The following is a 15,793-nucleotide window of genomic DNA, read 5'->3' on the forward strand; positions in this document are numbered from 1 at the left end:
GTGGATCGGTCTTTTAATTTCAGTGTTTAGTTGTTGCAAACGTAATCTCTGTATGCCCCGAAGGCAGTGAGCCAAACTGTCTCTCTGAGGGATATCAATCTTTCATCACCTGTCTGTGTGTCGTGTCTTCCAGCACCTGATGGAAAACAACTGCCACACTGGCAGTCCGACTGAAAGACAGACACATCTGGTAGACACATGGTACATATGGCCATCAATCACAGACATTAAAAACAGTGATCAGCGTATTTCCTAAGGATATCAGGGTTATGAAGGAAAAACATAAAACAACAGTGCGTGCGTGTGTGTGTGTGTGTGTGTGTGTGTGTAAAACAGGAAAGCTTAATTGTCAAAACTTGTTATTGGAGAAAGTAGACAGAAATACATGTTGGTTTTAAAGCTTTCTCTTAATGTTTGTGGGTACCACCATTCTTTTCCCTTTTCCGATTTACTGTCCTGTCTGGGAGCCAAACCATTCCAGGAAGAGTTGTTTAAAACCATGTGGCCCAAAAATGCAGCTCCTCTAGCTTTTTATATGGGATTCCTTCTGGCAGCCTGAAGAGGTAAACTGAATCAGACACAGACAAAGGCACACAAAAAACAAAAACAAAAAACATGTGCAACCAAACTCCTTAACCTATCTTTGTAGAAGATGGCAGCACTGGTCAGGTTAAAATAAATAACTGATATATGCCAGAACAGATTTGTCAAAAGATGGCTTTGGAGCAAAACTTAAGAATGAATAAGCACCACAAGATGAAGAGTAAACTATTTATTATAGTAAGTACAATAATGCTTTTATTTTAAAAAGAATATCTTTTCTATGCATGCATACCACTTCTATGGATGCTGGTGCTTAACCTAAAAAACACACTTGTAAAACACACTTTTTTGTGGATCAATCCCTATGGTATCATTTTGTTTTCCTGATTTCTCTGTTATCACCCATTACCTCTGTTTGTAAAGGGTAACACAACTTTTACATGAACTTGTGAACTTAACTGTAGTCTTTTTTGCTGGTGTGCTTTGAGTTTTCTCTGTGTAGCTCACATGTTAGCTATAATTTATTTATTTTTATCTATTTTCTGTTTAATTGTGTGCAAAGCACTTTTTTTTTTTTTTTTTACAAAAGTGCCATACAAATAAACTTATTATGCCCAAGGGCACACCTGTAGGTGTAAATTATAATAACCTGTAGGGGGCATTTATCTTTTCTATCTTTTCTATCTTTATATTGTTTATTTCATTTAAATATCCAATAAAAGCATAAAAGTAGCAGAGGACGTTAATTTTGTCAAAATAAGACATTTACGGTAGAAATTGATTTAGAAAAGGCAAAAATTGCTGCAGAAAAAAAAATTCCCCAGAATGCAGGAAAGTGTGTAATGCTCAAAATTTTCTGGCAGAGGACCCCCAAACCCTCTTTTTCACATTTCCCTGTAAGTGTTTAAAAGTACAACCTTGCACACTTGTATGTAAAGTTTTGATAATTTCTTAATTGTACCCTCTTTGGTTGGTGTGTCACAACAGGCCCCATAGGTGACTCCTGTATGTCTGCCGGAGTGTGATTTTTATTTATTTTTTACAGTCACTTTTGTGTGTTTGGTGTGTGCCTGTTGCGTTTCAGTTTTGTCTGTCTTTTGTTCTCCCCCCACCCCTTGCCTACACTCTTTCACCCTACACACCTGGTGGCACTCATCAATCTACAAACCAGCTCTACAATCATTCCCTGCCAGATTGTTGCTGAACACAGTTTGTTGAGATGCAAGTCCAGCTCTTATTCACATTTCCATTTTTTTGCATGCTTGCCTTTTTGCGTTTTTGCTAAAACTTTTTTGTGATCTCTTATTTTTAGCAGTATTATTGCCCAGATATATAATGTGTAGTAAGCAGGTTAACAAATTAGAGACAGTCTAACACAAAATGACTCATTGTCATTCATACTCGTGGGAAATAATTGTATTACCCGTCTTCAGTCCATCTGACTTGCAGCTGGATGGTGAGAGGAACCTCAGGGAGAGCCAGTTATCACTCCTGTCATGCACAGCAACTCAAAAGTACCATAGTTCAACCTTTTGAAAATGTTTCATGTTCACATTACTTTTTAAACTTGGCTCACATCCAATCCCTTTACCTAAATTCCCGTTAACATGTCAGCAACGTATGACACGGTTGGCAAGCTCATATTTTTGTGAACCTGTCATATTCTTCTGTCCCGCCCCCCTCCACAGGGGCTGGACTCATACAGCTCCTTGTCGAGTATTGTGCAACATTCATGACGCATGTAGGTTTGACGCCGGCGCTGTGACTGACATGACTCACATTGCCACAGGGTCCTTGAGTGGTGTAACATGTCACTTATCTATAATTTTCTGTATCATTGTTCTGCCCGTGCTCTCATTGAGATACAGTCTGCGTGCAAATGAAATGGAAGATTTTCACAAAAGGGATACTTTTTTTATTCTAACTCACATCTTTCTACATCTATACAGATGTGCACAAAAGTTTAATGTTCAGTTCGCCGAAGTTGATAATGTGTTCCCCTGTCACAACAAAATAGGCATATAGCCCAAAGAGAACAAAAGAGCTCCAAACAGAGTAAAGAAATGGTACACTGATTTCCGACTGATAGAGGCATGTCTGTGGGCTTTTAAAACTGGCAATGTTCTCACACCTCTATTGAAATCAGACAAAGACGGTATAATATGTGGTGATGAAGTTTCAGACGGGGCACAAAAGAACAGGTCAGAGGAAACGAGGTGAGGAACAGAGAGGGAAAAGAGAAAAATGTGTGTGAACGGGTGAGAATGAACCAGTAAGGGCTGCAAACAAGTATGCATTACAGTTGTGTGTGTGTGTGTGTGTGTGTGTGTGTGTGTGGCGTGCTGTATTTCTGTATCTACAAAAAGAGTGGGTCTTCATCTACAGTGGTTGCCAAATTGCACTGTGTTCTACAGCAGACCAGAACAGACGAACCAAACAATGGGTCTAGATATGGCCATTTGGGTTTTTGCATTTTTCTGGTCACTGTAGTTAGCTGCCCTTCTGTGACGAGTAATGTCTCAAAACACAATTTTTTAAATATGAAACTGCGTTTTTCTGTGTTTTTACAGGTTTAAACCATCAGATCTGTTTGGTTTGGAGAGAGATCATTTAAGTCCCGCTGTAAACCTCCTCAGCGTTTGGATAAGAAGAAAAGGTGAGCACACATTAACAGATTCTGGTTGAGTTTTTGATGAGCTGAACAACATCAGAGTAACTCTTCAATCCATAACACTGTAACCTGAAACTATTTTATTCAGTATTTTTACCAGCTTAAATCACCAGGTCCATTTCTCTTGGAAAGGAAGAAACCTCTGCGGATAATTTGGCTTCTGGTAAAAACCTCTTGAAAGTCTGGATCTGAAGTTGTAGGAGAAAAAACGAGAGCGCACCTTAGCAGGTGCTGGGCTAACAGCCTGTCTGGGACGTGCCAACCATCTTAGGAGAAACACTGATTTGTGACGTTTTCTGTTTTAATCGGTTTGAAATCACCCAGTGTCTTGCAAATGAAGAGACTCCTGCGAATAATTCAGCTCCCAATGAAAACCTCCTAAACAATGAACACTTAAGGGATTCTAAGCAGGTTCAGCTGATAGCAATGTGCGATCCTCACTGCAAGATGCCACTAAATCCCCCTAAATCTTGCACACTGCTCCTTTAAGTGAAAACAGGATCTTTCAGTGCAGGCACTTCTCCTTTCTCTCTGTAAGGTATGTTTTCCCATATGTGAGTCAGGTGCCTAATCTAAGACAGGTGACTGCAAATTTATAAAGAGACAGACTCTCTGTAATCTATGTGATGTATGTAAAAACTCTGTTTCTTTGTCGTTTTTATTTTCTTCGTATCTTGTGGATGTCATTTGTGGTCTTGTCAGTTGTATGCCATGTATGTTTTTGCATCTACAAAGCCAATAAATATATCTGAAATAATAACAAGATTACCATCAGATCAGGCAACACTTAGGTTACACCATAAATCAGGTATTAGCATAGAAAGTGTACAAAATAACTGAAGAGGTAAATTTTGCTTTTCATTTAAAATAATCAAAATCAAAGGACAAGATACATACAAATCTCAAAATGCAAAGATATATAATCACACTTCTTATAAAGTGGCCTTTTACAAATTTAAGAAGCATCATTAAAGAAAATCATTAAAAATCACTAAAGAGGCATCATAAGTAAACTCTTTCTCTGTTTATGTAGCTGCCTGATCTCAAGACCATTTTGATTATGTATCTGGAAGTTTTTTTTAAGTTTTTTTTAGCTGAACTTTTAATGTGCAGATAACTGAATAATATTCAGGCAAGGTATATGGTTATGGATGGGCTTGTGTTGAGGAGGCCGAGGTATCTTGTTCCAGTAATGAATGAGGTCAATGAAGGAGTCACTGGTTTAACAATGTTAAGTGTGTGTGTGTGTGTGTGTGTGTGTGTGTGTGTGTGTGTGTGTGTGAGAGAGAGAGAGAGAGAGAGAGAGAGAGAGAGAGAGAGTGAGACAGAGACTAGACAAAGAGAGAGAGAGAGAGAGGGAGAGAAAGAGTGAGAAAACCAGAATGTGATTCACACTATGACATGCAGGGAGGCGTGGTGCAGAGGGTGGGGCTGAGCTCAGGCTTGGCACCAGCCCAGTCCAAGCCCATCTTGGCTCTATAAGAGCAACCTGGTCCTCCTAGCCTCACAGCCACTCAGAAAAACCTACCTACCCATTAGTGCCTTTCTTCTCACAGTCTCATCAGCCTCCAGCAAGAAAACATGGGCAGACAGAAGGCGTACTTAAACAAACTCTCCAGGTTCTTCCAGATCCGCAACCTGCTGCTTCGCCAGGCCCTGGCAGAGTGTCTCGGCACCCTCATCCTTGTGGTAAGTGCGTGCGTGTGTGTGTGTGTGTGTGTGTGTGTGTGTACAATTGTGTGTGTGCATTTAACTTATATTGCATGATCTCATGCTCAACTAAATATGTTCAAAATAACTTTACAAAGCAGCCAAGTTTTAAATGAAAAGGTCACAACGTTCATACTGTAAAAAAGGCTCTATATTGAGCAGTTGAACTCTGTCCCCTTTCAGTGTTTTCTTTTCTCTAAGTACCCGCACCATTCAATATTAATATTCTTTTGATGTTGCAATATGATCAATGACACTCTATATGACAGCATTTGTGCGCTATCATTTCTGTATTGCAATGTTTAAAGCGTGATGAATGACTGCAACAGAAACTACATGCAATTTATGAGCCATTAATAGACTTCAAGGCTAGCAAAATGACACTCTTTGTATTAGATGAAGGCATTTGATAAACTGAGTTCAGAACAAACAGGTAAGCGACAGGTTGATCAGGACTTCATGTTCTGTGGAACAACACATGTTTAAGATAACACAACAATATTTGCTTGGAAGCTGAGCTCCAGGATCCCGGAGACACGACCTCATGACATCCTATTATCACTTTGCAGTGTGTTAGGTGTGTGTGTGCATGAGAACATGCATGGTAATGTCAGAGCTGAACACTAACTCAGTGTAAAAGGTATGAAACTAAACACACAAACTACACACATTTAAACAGTCTTATGTTAGTCGCCTTTTACCACAGACTGATGCATTCCAACACACAAAGAGGAAATCTGAAAAAGTAGCTCGTCTTCCAATTATGCCCTGGTCATAAAAGCTGCCTCAGGTTCAAATGAACATAAAGCAGAAAAACAGACACTTCTTTTGTTCATTGAGTAAAATGAACAAAAGGCATTGGGCCATCTATGCTGATAAACAAACAAAGGCTACTTCTATAAAAAGTATTCTTTTATCACCCCTTTCTTGGCAGATGGTTGGCATTTGATGCAAAATAAGTTTTACAGTTAATACTAGTATAACAACCAGCTTAGTGAGCAACTTAAAGGCACTTGTAATGGTTTAACATTTGCAGTGTGACTGTGCTGAGTTTACAGACTCATTTCCAGTGATTAATAGCAACATTTATGAAAGCCTAGAAGCATGCTGCTTTTAACTGAAGTAAACATTTTATTCTAATCCAAAAATCCAGTCAGTGTAGGAAAAAAATAATTCATATTTTCCTCTGTTAGACTTTTTTCAGAATTTCAAGCAGCTCATATAAACACCAAAAATGTATAAAGACCAATATGCAGTGGAAAACTACTATCTACTACTTACATAATAGCCAGGGACTGAAAATATTTATTATCAGTTGTTAGTCAGATAATTAAGTGCATTAAGTGAAATAAGCAAGTGACTACAGATGGGACAGAAAGGTGTGGCACAGTCCTTTAACAGGTGACACATGTCGATGGCAGCAATGGGAGGATCATTTACAGAACAATAGGTATCGCATCATGCATTTGACTGACATTATATTCCTTCCGCTATCATCGAACACAGAGTCTCTCTCTCTGGTGCTGTTATCTTTGTTTGCCATCTTCTCTCTAGATGTAAGTCTGTTAACACACTTTCCACAAGTGGCAAATTAAACAAAGAGCGCTTCTTTCAAGGAATGACCTAGGATGAACTGGCAGGATAGGCGACACGTGAGGGTGTGCGTGGGTGTGTTGAACTCTTTGTATGCATTGATTTTGGCACTCTTGGCATGTGTCACCAGCTCCTAACTTGTTAGGATCCTTAAACAGAATATTTCAGGACTCGATTCATGCTGAGGAAAATAATGATGATTTAGTGTACTTTCTGGCCATGGGCTGATGTCAGTGTAATGTGTCTGGATGTCTGTTGTTCACACTCCAAAAGTGGGATGTATAGTATCAGGTCAGTCAATCTAAAGTGGCTTTGGAAAGATGTCCACATAGGCAGCCACTGTCTTCGGTCATCCTACTGTAACTGTTTTGTTAACCCCTCACTGCACTTTCACAACGTGCACTTCAGGCTTCACTTTAAAATACTTTTCCCTGCTCTGAGTTGCTGCAGGGGGGCTTCTGAGGTTCTCCATCCTGATTTGAAAAGATCACACAGGTAGTGATTTACTGGTTCCAGGCCATCAGATTTTTTTTCGCCTTCAGCTCCTAAACAATTGCCAAATGTGCTGCAGTTGGCTGACTGCTGCGTTGTTTTTTCTCATTTAATAAGTTCCCCAACTGTGCTAAAAGCTGTAAGTAGCTGCATGGATGCATGGCCAGCTGAATCAGCCAGCTGGTTAAGGAGGTGGTGGCATGAAGTTAACTATATGACAACAACAGAGCAACTTGCTGGAATGCTTTATCAGAGTGAACACACAGTCACTGGTGAATATGAGAACTTTAGAGTGAGGAATAATACTGCTCTCAGATTCAGTGTCGGATTTAAATAAGACCTTTCTAGTGGAATGTGAGGAAGTTGGCGCCAGTTAATGGACCATCATTTGCAATCGGATGCCTCTGACATTAAGAAAAACTGAAGTGAAGTGAGAAGTCCTGAGCTTTTGAGTTTTTATTGTCACATCTCACAAGTCCATTGTGGCATAACATCAAGGAGAAATTCATACCCATTCCAAAAACAAAACTAAGCACAATCCTAACATGGGGCCAATTTATGTAGTGTTTTTTTTCCAGTAATGGCTGGCTTCATCAGGGGTGGAAAAGAGTTTAGACTGAGCCCAGTGATGATGAACTCCCCTCAGGCGCCAGTCCCTCTGAGTGTGGTTCCCTCAAGCTAACCTCAACATCTGAGTCCTGTGGTCGGACTGAAAATCATCCTCATCAGGGGGCTTAAAGAGCAGTAGCCTCGGCATGGACCACACATATTCCTTTTACCAAACACATATAAAGAGGGCATACACACACATAACCACACAGTATGCAGAATAAACTGTAAGGCACCTGCTTAGCAGTAGTGCACCTACATCTAAAGGCAACACATTCTGTAAATCCTTCTTCTTTTGACAGAATCAGTCACGTTGCCCATGAACACATATGTTTTCCTCATTTTCTTCATCCAAAGTGGAAACAGAACTCGGTTTTTTTCCCTTCCTAGATAAATCAGTTGGACAGCAGCAGCGACAGTTCTGCCCCAATCATGGTCAACCTTGACCTCTACATACAGTATCTGTTCTCCTGTGTGCCATTACAAACACAATAGAGCTCATTAAAGGGGTCTTTGTTCCACTGGTTTCACTGATAATGATCACACTGCCTCATTTCACCCCTCAGTTTAACCTTGACCTTGGTTGGCTAACAAAGTACAGTGTTCATGTTTTTTGCACAAAGATACTGAATATAGTTGATGCACAAAACTTGATTATTCAAAAGCCCTGAAAAATATGCATTTTCTGTATTTTCTGCTTTTTGTAATCACACTTGAATATCACACACAGCAAACACCACAGCATCATCGCTGGATTAATTGTTGTCTCTACAACAGAAACAAATTTCAAGTTGTTACATGCACAAGAAGTTAATAGGACCCAGTGTAAACTTGCTTTTCTTCTCTCTCCCCAGATGTTTGGCTGTGGTGCTGTGGCCCAGCTGGTGTTGAGCGGTGGTTCCCATGGCATGTTCCTCACAGTCAACTTTGCCTTCGGCTTCGCTGCCATGCTTGGCATCCTGATCTGTGGCCAGATATCAGGTACGCAAAGTATTTTATTGAGAATTACAATATCTGACCTGTTTGGTTTCATTGTAGGTTTTTATTATGGCTTAGACAAATTCAATTTGCAGGAACACATTAGCAGTTTTGTACCTTGTATTGATAAATCTGGAGTCAGGGTATTTTTTCACTGTCCATAACATGTACTGACATACTGTCCTCATGTACATTATCAGGTGGCCATCTGAACCCTGCAGTGACCTTTGCCCTGTGCTTGCTCGGAAGAGAGCGCTGGAGAAAGTTCCCCATGTACTTCCTCTTTCAGACGATTGGTGCTTTTTTCGGTGCCGCCATCATTTTCGGCATGTACTATGGTAAGAGATGACTCCAGGCGTGGAACCAAATTTGATTTGATTTGATTCATTTAATATTGCCAGTCGTTTAAACATGTCTAAACAAAAGATAATTTATGCTATATTTTGTTTTTTTTGTATCTCTTTAGATGCCCTGTGGGACCATCCTGGATGTTTCAATGTGACTGGGCCTAAAGCCACAGCTGGCATCTTTGCTACCTACCCTGGAAAACATCTCACCCTAGTCAATGGCTTCTTTGATCAGGTACCCATTTGAAATGTAGAAACAGCAATTGTACACTATATTTTAACTGTACATAAACAGATGATACAACTCAGGTATCCAAGTCATAATTTTGTCTCAAATGTACCTGTCTCCAACATAGATAATCGGCACAGCAGCGCTGATTGTGTGTATCCTGGCTATTGTGGATCCATACAACAACCCCATCCCCCAAGGGCTGGAGGCCTTCACTGTGGGATTTGTGGTTCTGGCCATTGGACTGTCCATGGGCTTTAACTCTGGCTATGCTGTCAATCCTGCCAGAGACCTCGGTCCCCGTCTGTTCACTGCCATGGCTGGGTGGGGCAGCGACGTTTTCACGTAAGTACACACATTTTTTAAAGCATTTTCTTTCTCAATAGTTTATGTGAGTTCTCTTTTGTAACACTCCCATAGTGCTCACTATTGACCTTGTAAAGAAAAACATTTTTTTTTATTTGTCACTCCTCAGGGTTAGAAAGGGCTGGTTCCTGGTGCCCGTTTTTGCCCCATTCCTTGGTGCCCTCATCGGTGTGATAATCTACCAGCTGATGGTTGGCTTCCACACGGAGGGAGAAGTGCGTGACAACAAAAGCAGTGAGGAGGAGAATGTCAGACTCACCAATGTCGCCGCCAACGACAAACCCAAAGACACTTCCAAAGAAATGCACTGAGTGTGTTAGAGAGCCACACACACATATGTGCACACTCTGTAAATACCGACACACACCAGCATTTTTCCTTCCAGCCACAACTGTTTTCTCCAAACCATCTTTACAGCTGTTGAGGAATCTCCCAAGATAGTTGTGTGTTTGTGAAAAACGGGTCACTGTCTTTACATTATCATATAATTGTATTATATTTTAGAGGAACGATTGTGTGTGAGCGTGGAGGCGAGAAACACAACTTCAGAAACACAGAATTACATTAATTCTTTTAGGAGATCAACGTTTGGATTTTAGTGTCTCCAGTTTGAACAGTATTGTATGCTTAACACCAGTGTAGTTTTATATAACTTTTTTATATAATTTTACATAGTGGATGTATTTAATCAAATGTACATCTTTCCCTGCCAATTACTATGCAGTCCAGAACCTTTCACTGTTAACATTTGAATCAGGGAAATTGTTGGGGAAATTAAAATTTTAAACTCCAACCTAAAAACCAAATATTTAAGAATATTGTACATTTTAAGTACAGTGAGTGAAATGATGCCATATATGTAGACTACGTCGACTCTGTTTAGAGCTGACACATGGTGGTGAAGCAAAATCCTTCCCACAACATTCCTCTCATTACCATGGCTATCTAAAAGCAGCTATGTTAAAGCTGCTGTCTTTTTATAGACACTCTCTTTGTCCTGCTAAAGTCTTAACCAGTAAAAAAATTTGTAATATGTCATCAGCTCTCAAACTTAAACATTTACCCTTTGTATGAACTAAAAATTAACAGAAGAGTCATTGTAGCCGTTTAGTTTAATGCTTGAAAATATCAGATATATGTTGAATAATGACAATGTACAGCACAATATTAACTATCTCTCTTATAGTTGTTATTTAGTTTATGTCTATTATTGTTTTTGTGTCTTGTGCTGGACTTTGAGCACCTTGGTGGATTGTATGTAGGTTGAGGGCAAATGCTTTTGTATTGATACAATAAAGTTCTGTTTTGATTGATGCATAACTGTGGATTGTGTTACATTCTTTTTCCTGTTCATTATTGTTTTCTGTCAGTAGTGCTTCTCAGTTTTAGAGCGGGGGCGGGGGGTAATCAGATTACACCACAACACAATCCATATAGAGAGTTAAACCACACTGTAAACAAATATTCAGGCCAACAGTGGGTCAGATGGGGTGTGGGGGATAAGATGTGCCCCAATTCTCTTCTCAGCAGTCTTAAAAGTTTTAATTCAAACTACTTACAGTGTTTTTACGATACAGTTGAAAGCTGAAAGAGTGTACCAGCAATGTTAAGCAGGAAACAAGACTACACCGTGATCGCTCCATTCACTCAGCTTTTTTGTTCAACAACAATTTTATGCTCCCAAAACAAGACCTGCTCCGTCATTATGCAGTGCAAAGCAGTATTTTACACTGCTATTTCAAGGCTTCACTTTATTTCCAGGCATACTTCAGTATCCACAGACCAGAACTGGGCCTCCGTCCTTCAGCGCATAAATCAAATCATATCAGGCTTAGGCCTTCATGCCAAGGGACCATTTTGGTAGAAACTCTTGCCTATTTGTCATTTATATAAAAATATATATATATATGGACACATGGAACCACGCTTGGTCTTTATTCAGCTTAATACGTTTACTCTTTTTCTTTTTCTTTTTTTTTTTCTTCTTCCTCTTCGGGGGAATTTCAGGAGAGTCAGACCAAGGGCAAATCTGTTCCTGCAGTTTGGATTCTGGCAGGCCATTATGAATCAATAGTTTTGTACAACTACTTCCAACAGGTCTTAGCAGGTCAATTTGCATGTGTGGGAGAGATTACCAACTGTCGTCACTGTGAAACACTCATGTGGCATGTTGCTGAAACAGACAGGTTTGTACAGCTTTCATCTTGATGACAAATGGAGACTAAGTAAATTGTACTGAATCAAAAAACAAGTTGTGTTATCGTCAAGAGTTTGCCTCTAAATTTATGGAAATGATTTACAGAAATGATCAAAGCATAAATCATTCCTTGTAGTAAACGATTAGGCCTTAAACACAGACCAAAAACTACCTTACAGTTATTAATACAAGCAAAATTGTTGCTCAAAAAATTGTCTAACTATCTGCCCAGCATGACACAGCAGATAAAGTAAGCAACAAGCTGGTGAACAAAGTACACCATTTAGTAACTAAATAGCCAGATGTTTTTCTCAGGAATAGGTGGACACCAAAAATAGAACTAGAAGGAGAGTGACCATTAGAGTTAGATTTGCTATGTCGCCAAAGCATGACTCCAAATTGCCAACAAAGGTGATAATATGTCAATGTTGTATTCACAGCTTGGTTCCGCTGCCCCCAAGTGGCTAAAAAATGTTGTTGCAGGTTTTAGTTTGCAGTTTACTTGTATGTTCCTTTAAGTCCAAATTTGGAATTAGTCATCTTATTATGTGAGCAACTTGATACTTTATATGTAGGTTGGCAGCTGGCAGCACTGGAGAATGAAAGATGTAACATGCAATGCAGCCCAGACAGAAAGGACCACACCAACATCTAAACAGACCCACATCATGTCTGCAGCTAAATTATGTGATGCGTTTATAAATGCTGCCACATTAAACAAAATATATTGATGTTTTGGGGAATACACGTAACTGCTCTTGTTTAAGTTAGATGAGATGCGACACACTCTTGTCTGTGCGTTAAGTATGGAGGTGGAGCCAGGAGGCAAAAGGAGGGCTACGCGCTGTAGATATTTCTTGCTGACGTGTTGGTGTATTTTCAAAATCTGAAGAAAGTCAGCCATCTACTTACCCCTGCTTCCAGTCTTTATGTTAGGCTAAGCTAATTGAATGCTGACTAGCTCCATAATGCACAGATAAGAGAGTGGTATGACTCCTCTAATGCAACTTTAAGCAAGTCAGCAGCAGAACATCATTATATTCATCATGATGTAATAAAGGCCAGATTTCTGTCATCTGATAACACCAAAGCATCTTTTAACACATAAGACTATTTGAAACCATTCCTCACAATACGCAATGAAATAAGAGTTTCAAGTTTGTGCAAGGTGATGGCAGTGAAACTAAAAGCCATTGTAATGAAATTAACAAAATGCCTTGATGCCCTTTGGAAGCTTGTCAGTAGTAATGTAAGGTACACACAATCTGCAGTTAATGGACTAAAACATGCAAAACTGCCAGTTAAGGTCTGATCCAAGCAGCACTCCAAAGCCTTATGGGGACATGTGTTTTCTATCTTGAGCTGCCTTGAAAGATACAGTATGCTGCCCGAGGCTCTAAAGGAATTCTATAGATCAGGGCTGATGTATTATGGCTTCATAAGTGAGATATTGTTGCAGCAAATTTTCTGCCCCTTATGTTCTTGAATTATCATATTTAAGTCCATCAGATTCACCTGGCTCCAGATGTTGCAGCTAGTCTTTGCCATATTTATAAAGTCTTATTAGCCACACAAAATGGGATTTGCATACCGATTATTTCTACTGCATAGCAGTTACTGGTGAAGAAATTTCTGTAGATGTCAAATGTTGCCAAAAATTTGCCAGAAATAAGCCAACCAGGTGTAACTAGCCATGACACAGGAAAGCGCTGCTTGTTTCAGCAGGTCCTCTGGTTAACCACAAAAACAAAGACACGAAAATTCATAGGAATCACAGATGCAAAGCACAAAAGCTTCTAACATAACATCTTGCAGTAAGAAGCATGCCTGGATCCCTTCAAGGCATGCTATAAAGAAAAGACCCCTCCTTCCCAAAACAGAATGCTTTCATGCTAAACCTGTGTTATACCCTCAATATAGTAACTCACATACCAGGAATATTCCTTTTCACGGGATCTGGTCCCGGGTATACCTGTAAAATCTCCATTATATCCCCAAGGCCTGGTTGCTCATGCCAGAGTCTCATCAAAGCTTTTGGGCCTGGCTATATTTTAGGGTTGTATAACACACTTTCACAGGAAAAACAAGTCGATGGATATGTGGGAAACACCAGCAGTCTTTAACTTTTTATTACAATGTCTGTTATAAAAAAGAATGAAATAAGATTTTGTTTAAGCAGCAAATTGCCCTGATAAGTTCAAACAACTTTTTCTGTATATTTTACAGAGCAATAAAATGTATCTCATACGGCTGTATGGAGTGTCTGGTTCAGGCTGGGACACTAATGGCCTGTTTTGTTAAACATAGTATGAAACACCTAAGGGGAGAGTTGGTACCATATGCAGGCCATGTGTGATAACAGCAGTTTTTACTGTGAAGCAGCAGGAATTCCAAAAAAGACACAGCTACATCAACACGTTTAATACACCGATTTTGAAGAACTCGGGGATTCCTATCCAGTTACTATCACTCTTGGAAAATTCAACAGAGTGACTATGATAGCCAGATTTACAGTAAACTACAACCTGTAGGGCAGTGAATAAATCCTCCATACCATACTTGCTTTGAAGATGGTACAAAAATGGTTTTGTGAACTTTGGTCCAATGAAGCACACAAAAATGTATCAATATTAATCACATTTTCAGTACTTGATATAAGCTGCAATAATTCTTGAATGCATTATGCAACTGCTGCCAGGGTCAGATCAGGCAGGCATATTTCAGCCACAAGCAACTCTGCAAACCTTTCCATATGTAGAAAAGAGGCATTCGCCCACTGCTTTCACTTCAAAACAAAGCCTGTTCACAACTCAGTCTAGATCTTAGAAATGAAAAGAAACGCACTAATCTAATGTGCAGACTTTGCTTTTTCTTCTTATTGTTACGCCCCTCCAACAGTCTTGGAGGCTGTTGGAGGCCAGCCTCATCAGGCAGCCTGGAAACAGCTCGTTAGCAATATTACGCTCACCTGGGCCTTCCCGGCTATAAGCCCAGGTGTTGACTCGTTCTCTCCCTTTCTCCAGCAGACATCCACTCTGCATTGTGATTTTGGTTTGGTTGGTTTGTTCTTTTTGTATGTCTTAATTAAAAAAAAAATTGAATTTCTTTTACTAAATCTGTTGTATGGACTGCTTCCTTGTCACATTCACTGAGTCAGTTGCAGTCAGACAGCAACTGGTTACATTTAAAGAAAAATAAAAAATAAAAAGTGACAACATTGAAAACAGTGAGTATCAGTCAATGGCTGTGATGAAGACAGTTTTAACAAAAATAACAGACACATGCTAACAAGATGTTAGCATGTCTCTTTGTGGAATTTGGATTAAATTGGAGAGTATCCATTGTTCATTGCTAAGGAGGAAATAGAGGATGCTTATAAAGCTTTGGTCCTTAGAACACATCTGTTTGTTGTTGCCTCTGTTCCTTCCTCTTGTCTTTTCCCTTTCATCCCAGTCTCATGCTAAAATGTCACCCACACCACTTCACAATGCAACAGGATTTTTACTGTCGCTCACTAGCTGATAGACATTTAAATAGAAAAACAAATCTACTTTTTCGAAAGGTCATGTGAAGGTCAAGGAGGCCCCATGAATTCTGCTTCATCCAAGGACTGTTTCATGTGGTATAACTGTGATGTTTAGGGATGAGCACCACAATAACTGTGGTTACTTTAAGTGTCCATGCTCTGAGAAACTGTGTTCTCCTAACAGGACTATACACTAGAGTTTTTCCACTTTCTATAGGTCCCAAAACAATAAGGAGATCACCTCATAAGTAAAACATAACAAAAAACAGGAACAAGTACAAACATCTTCTTTTTTTTTTTTTAAAGAAAAGGTGATTATAATGGTTTTACAAATTGACTGATGTAAAGAAACCATTTTAGGGAGATTGTGAAACCAGATATGGGACCTGCCAGCTGTTGAGAGTGCTGAGCAAGTGCTCTCACACACACCTCTTATTCATACAAGTGTCACTCCCACCCTCCTCTGCCTCACCTGCAGGAAGACACGTCTGTGCACATAAAGTGCAGCCTCTCAGTATTTGGACAATGACAC

At 39.6% G+C, this 15,793-nt stretch overlaps 1 protein-coding gene across 1 annotated transcript; it reads left to right on the plus strand.

The window, feature by feature from the left end:
* Window positions 1-4,695: 4,695 nt before the first annotated feature.
* Window positions 4,696-10,858, plus strand: LOC121943144 (aquaporin-3-like). The gene is made up of 6 exons (XM_042486578.1): window positions 4,696-4,903; window positions 8,473-8,599; window positions 8,797-8,934; window positions 9,063-9,178; window positions 9,300-9,517; window positions 9,648-10,858. The coding sequence occupies exons 1-6, from the start codon at window positions 4,796-4,798 to the stop codon at window positions 9,847-9,849; spliced, it is 909 nt and encodes a 302-aa protein (XP_042342512.1). The 5' UTR covers window positions 4,696-4,795; the 3' UTR covers window positions 9,850-10,858.
* The last annotated feature ends 4,935 nt before the right edge of the window (window positions 10,859-15,793 follow it).

The sequence above is a fragment of the Plectropomus leopardus genome, chromosome 5, assembly GCF_008729295.1.
Source record: "Plectropomus leopardus isolate mb chromosome 5, YSFRI_Pleo_2.0, whole genome shotgun sequence".
Taxonomy (NCBI): domain Eukaryota; kingdom Metazoa; phylum Chordata; class Actinopteri; order Perciformes; family Serranidae; genus Plectropomus; species Plectropomus leopardus.

Coding starts and splice junctions, on each gene's coding strand:
- LOC121943144 (XM_042486578.1), top strand. CDS start 4,796: ATGGGCAGACAGAAGGCGTACTTAAACAAACTCTCCAGGTTCTTCCAG. Junction 8,600..8,796: donor GATCTGTGGCCAGATATCAG/GTACGCAAAGTA, acceptor GTACATTATCAG/GTGGCCATCTGAACCCTGCA. Junction 9,518..9,647: donor TGGGGCAGCGACGTTTTCAC/GTAAGTACACAC, acceptor GTCACTCCTCAG/GGTTAGAAAGGGCTGGTTCC.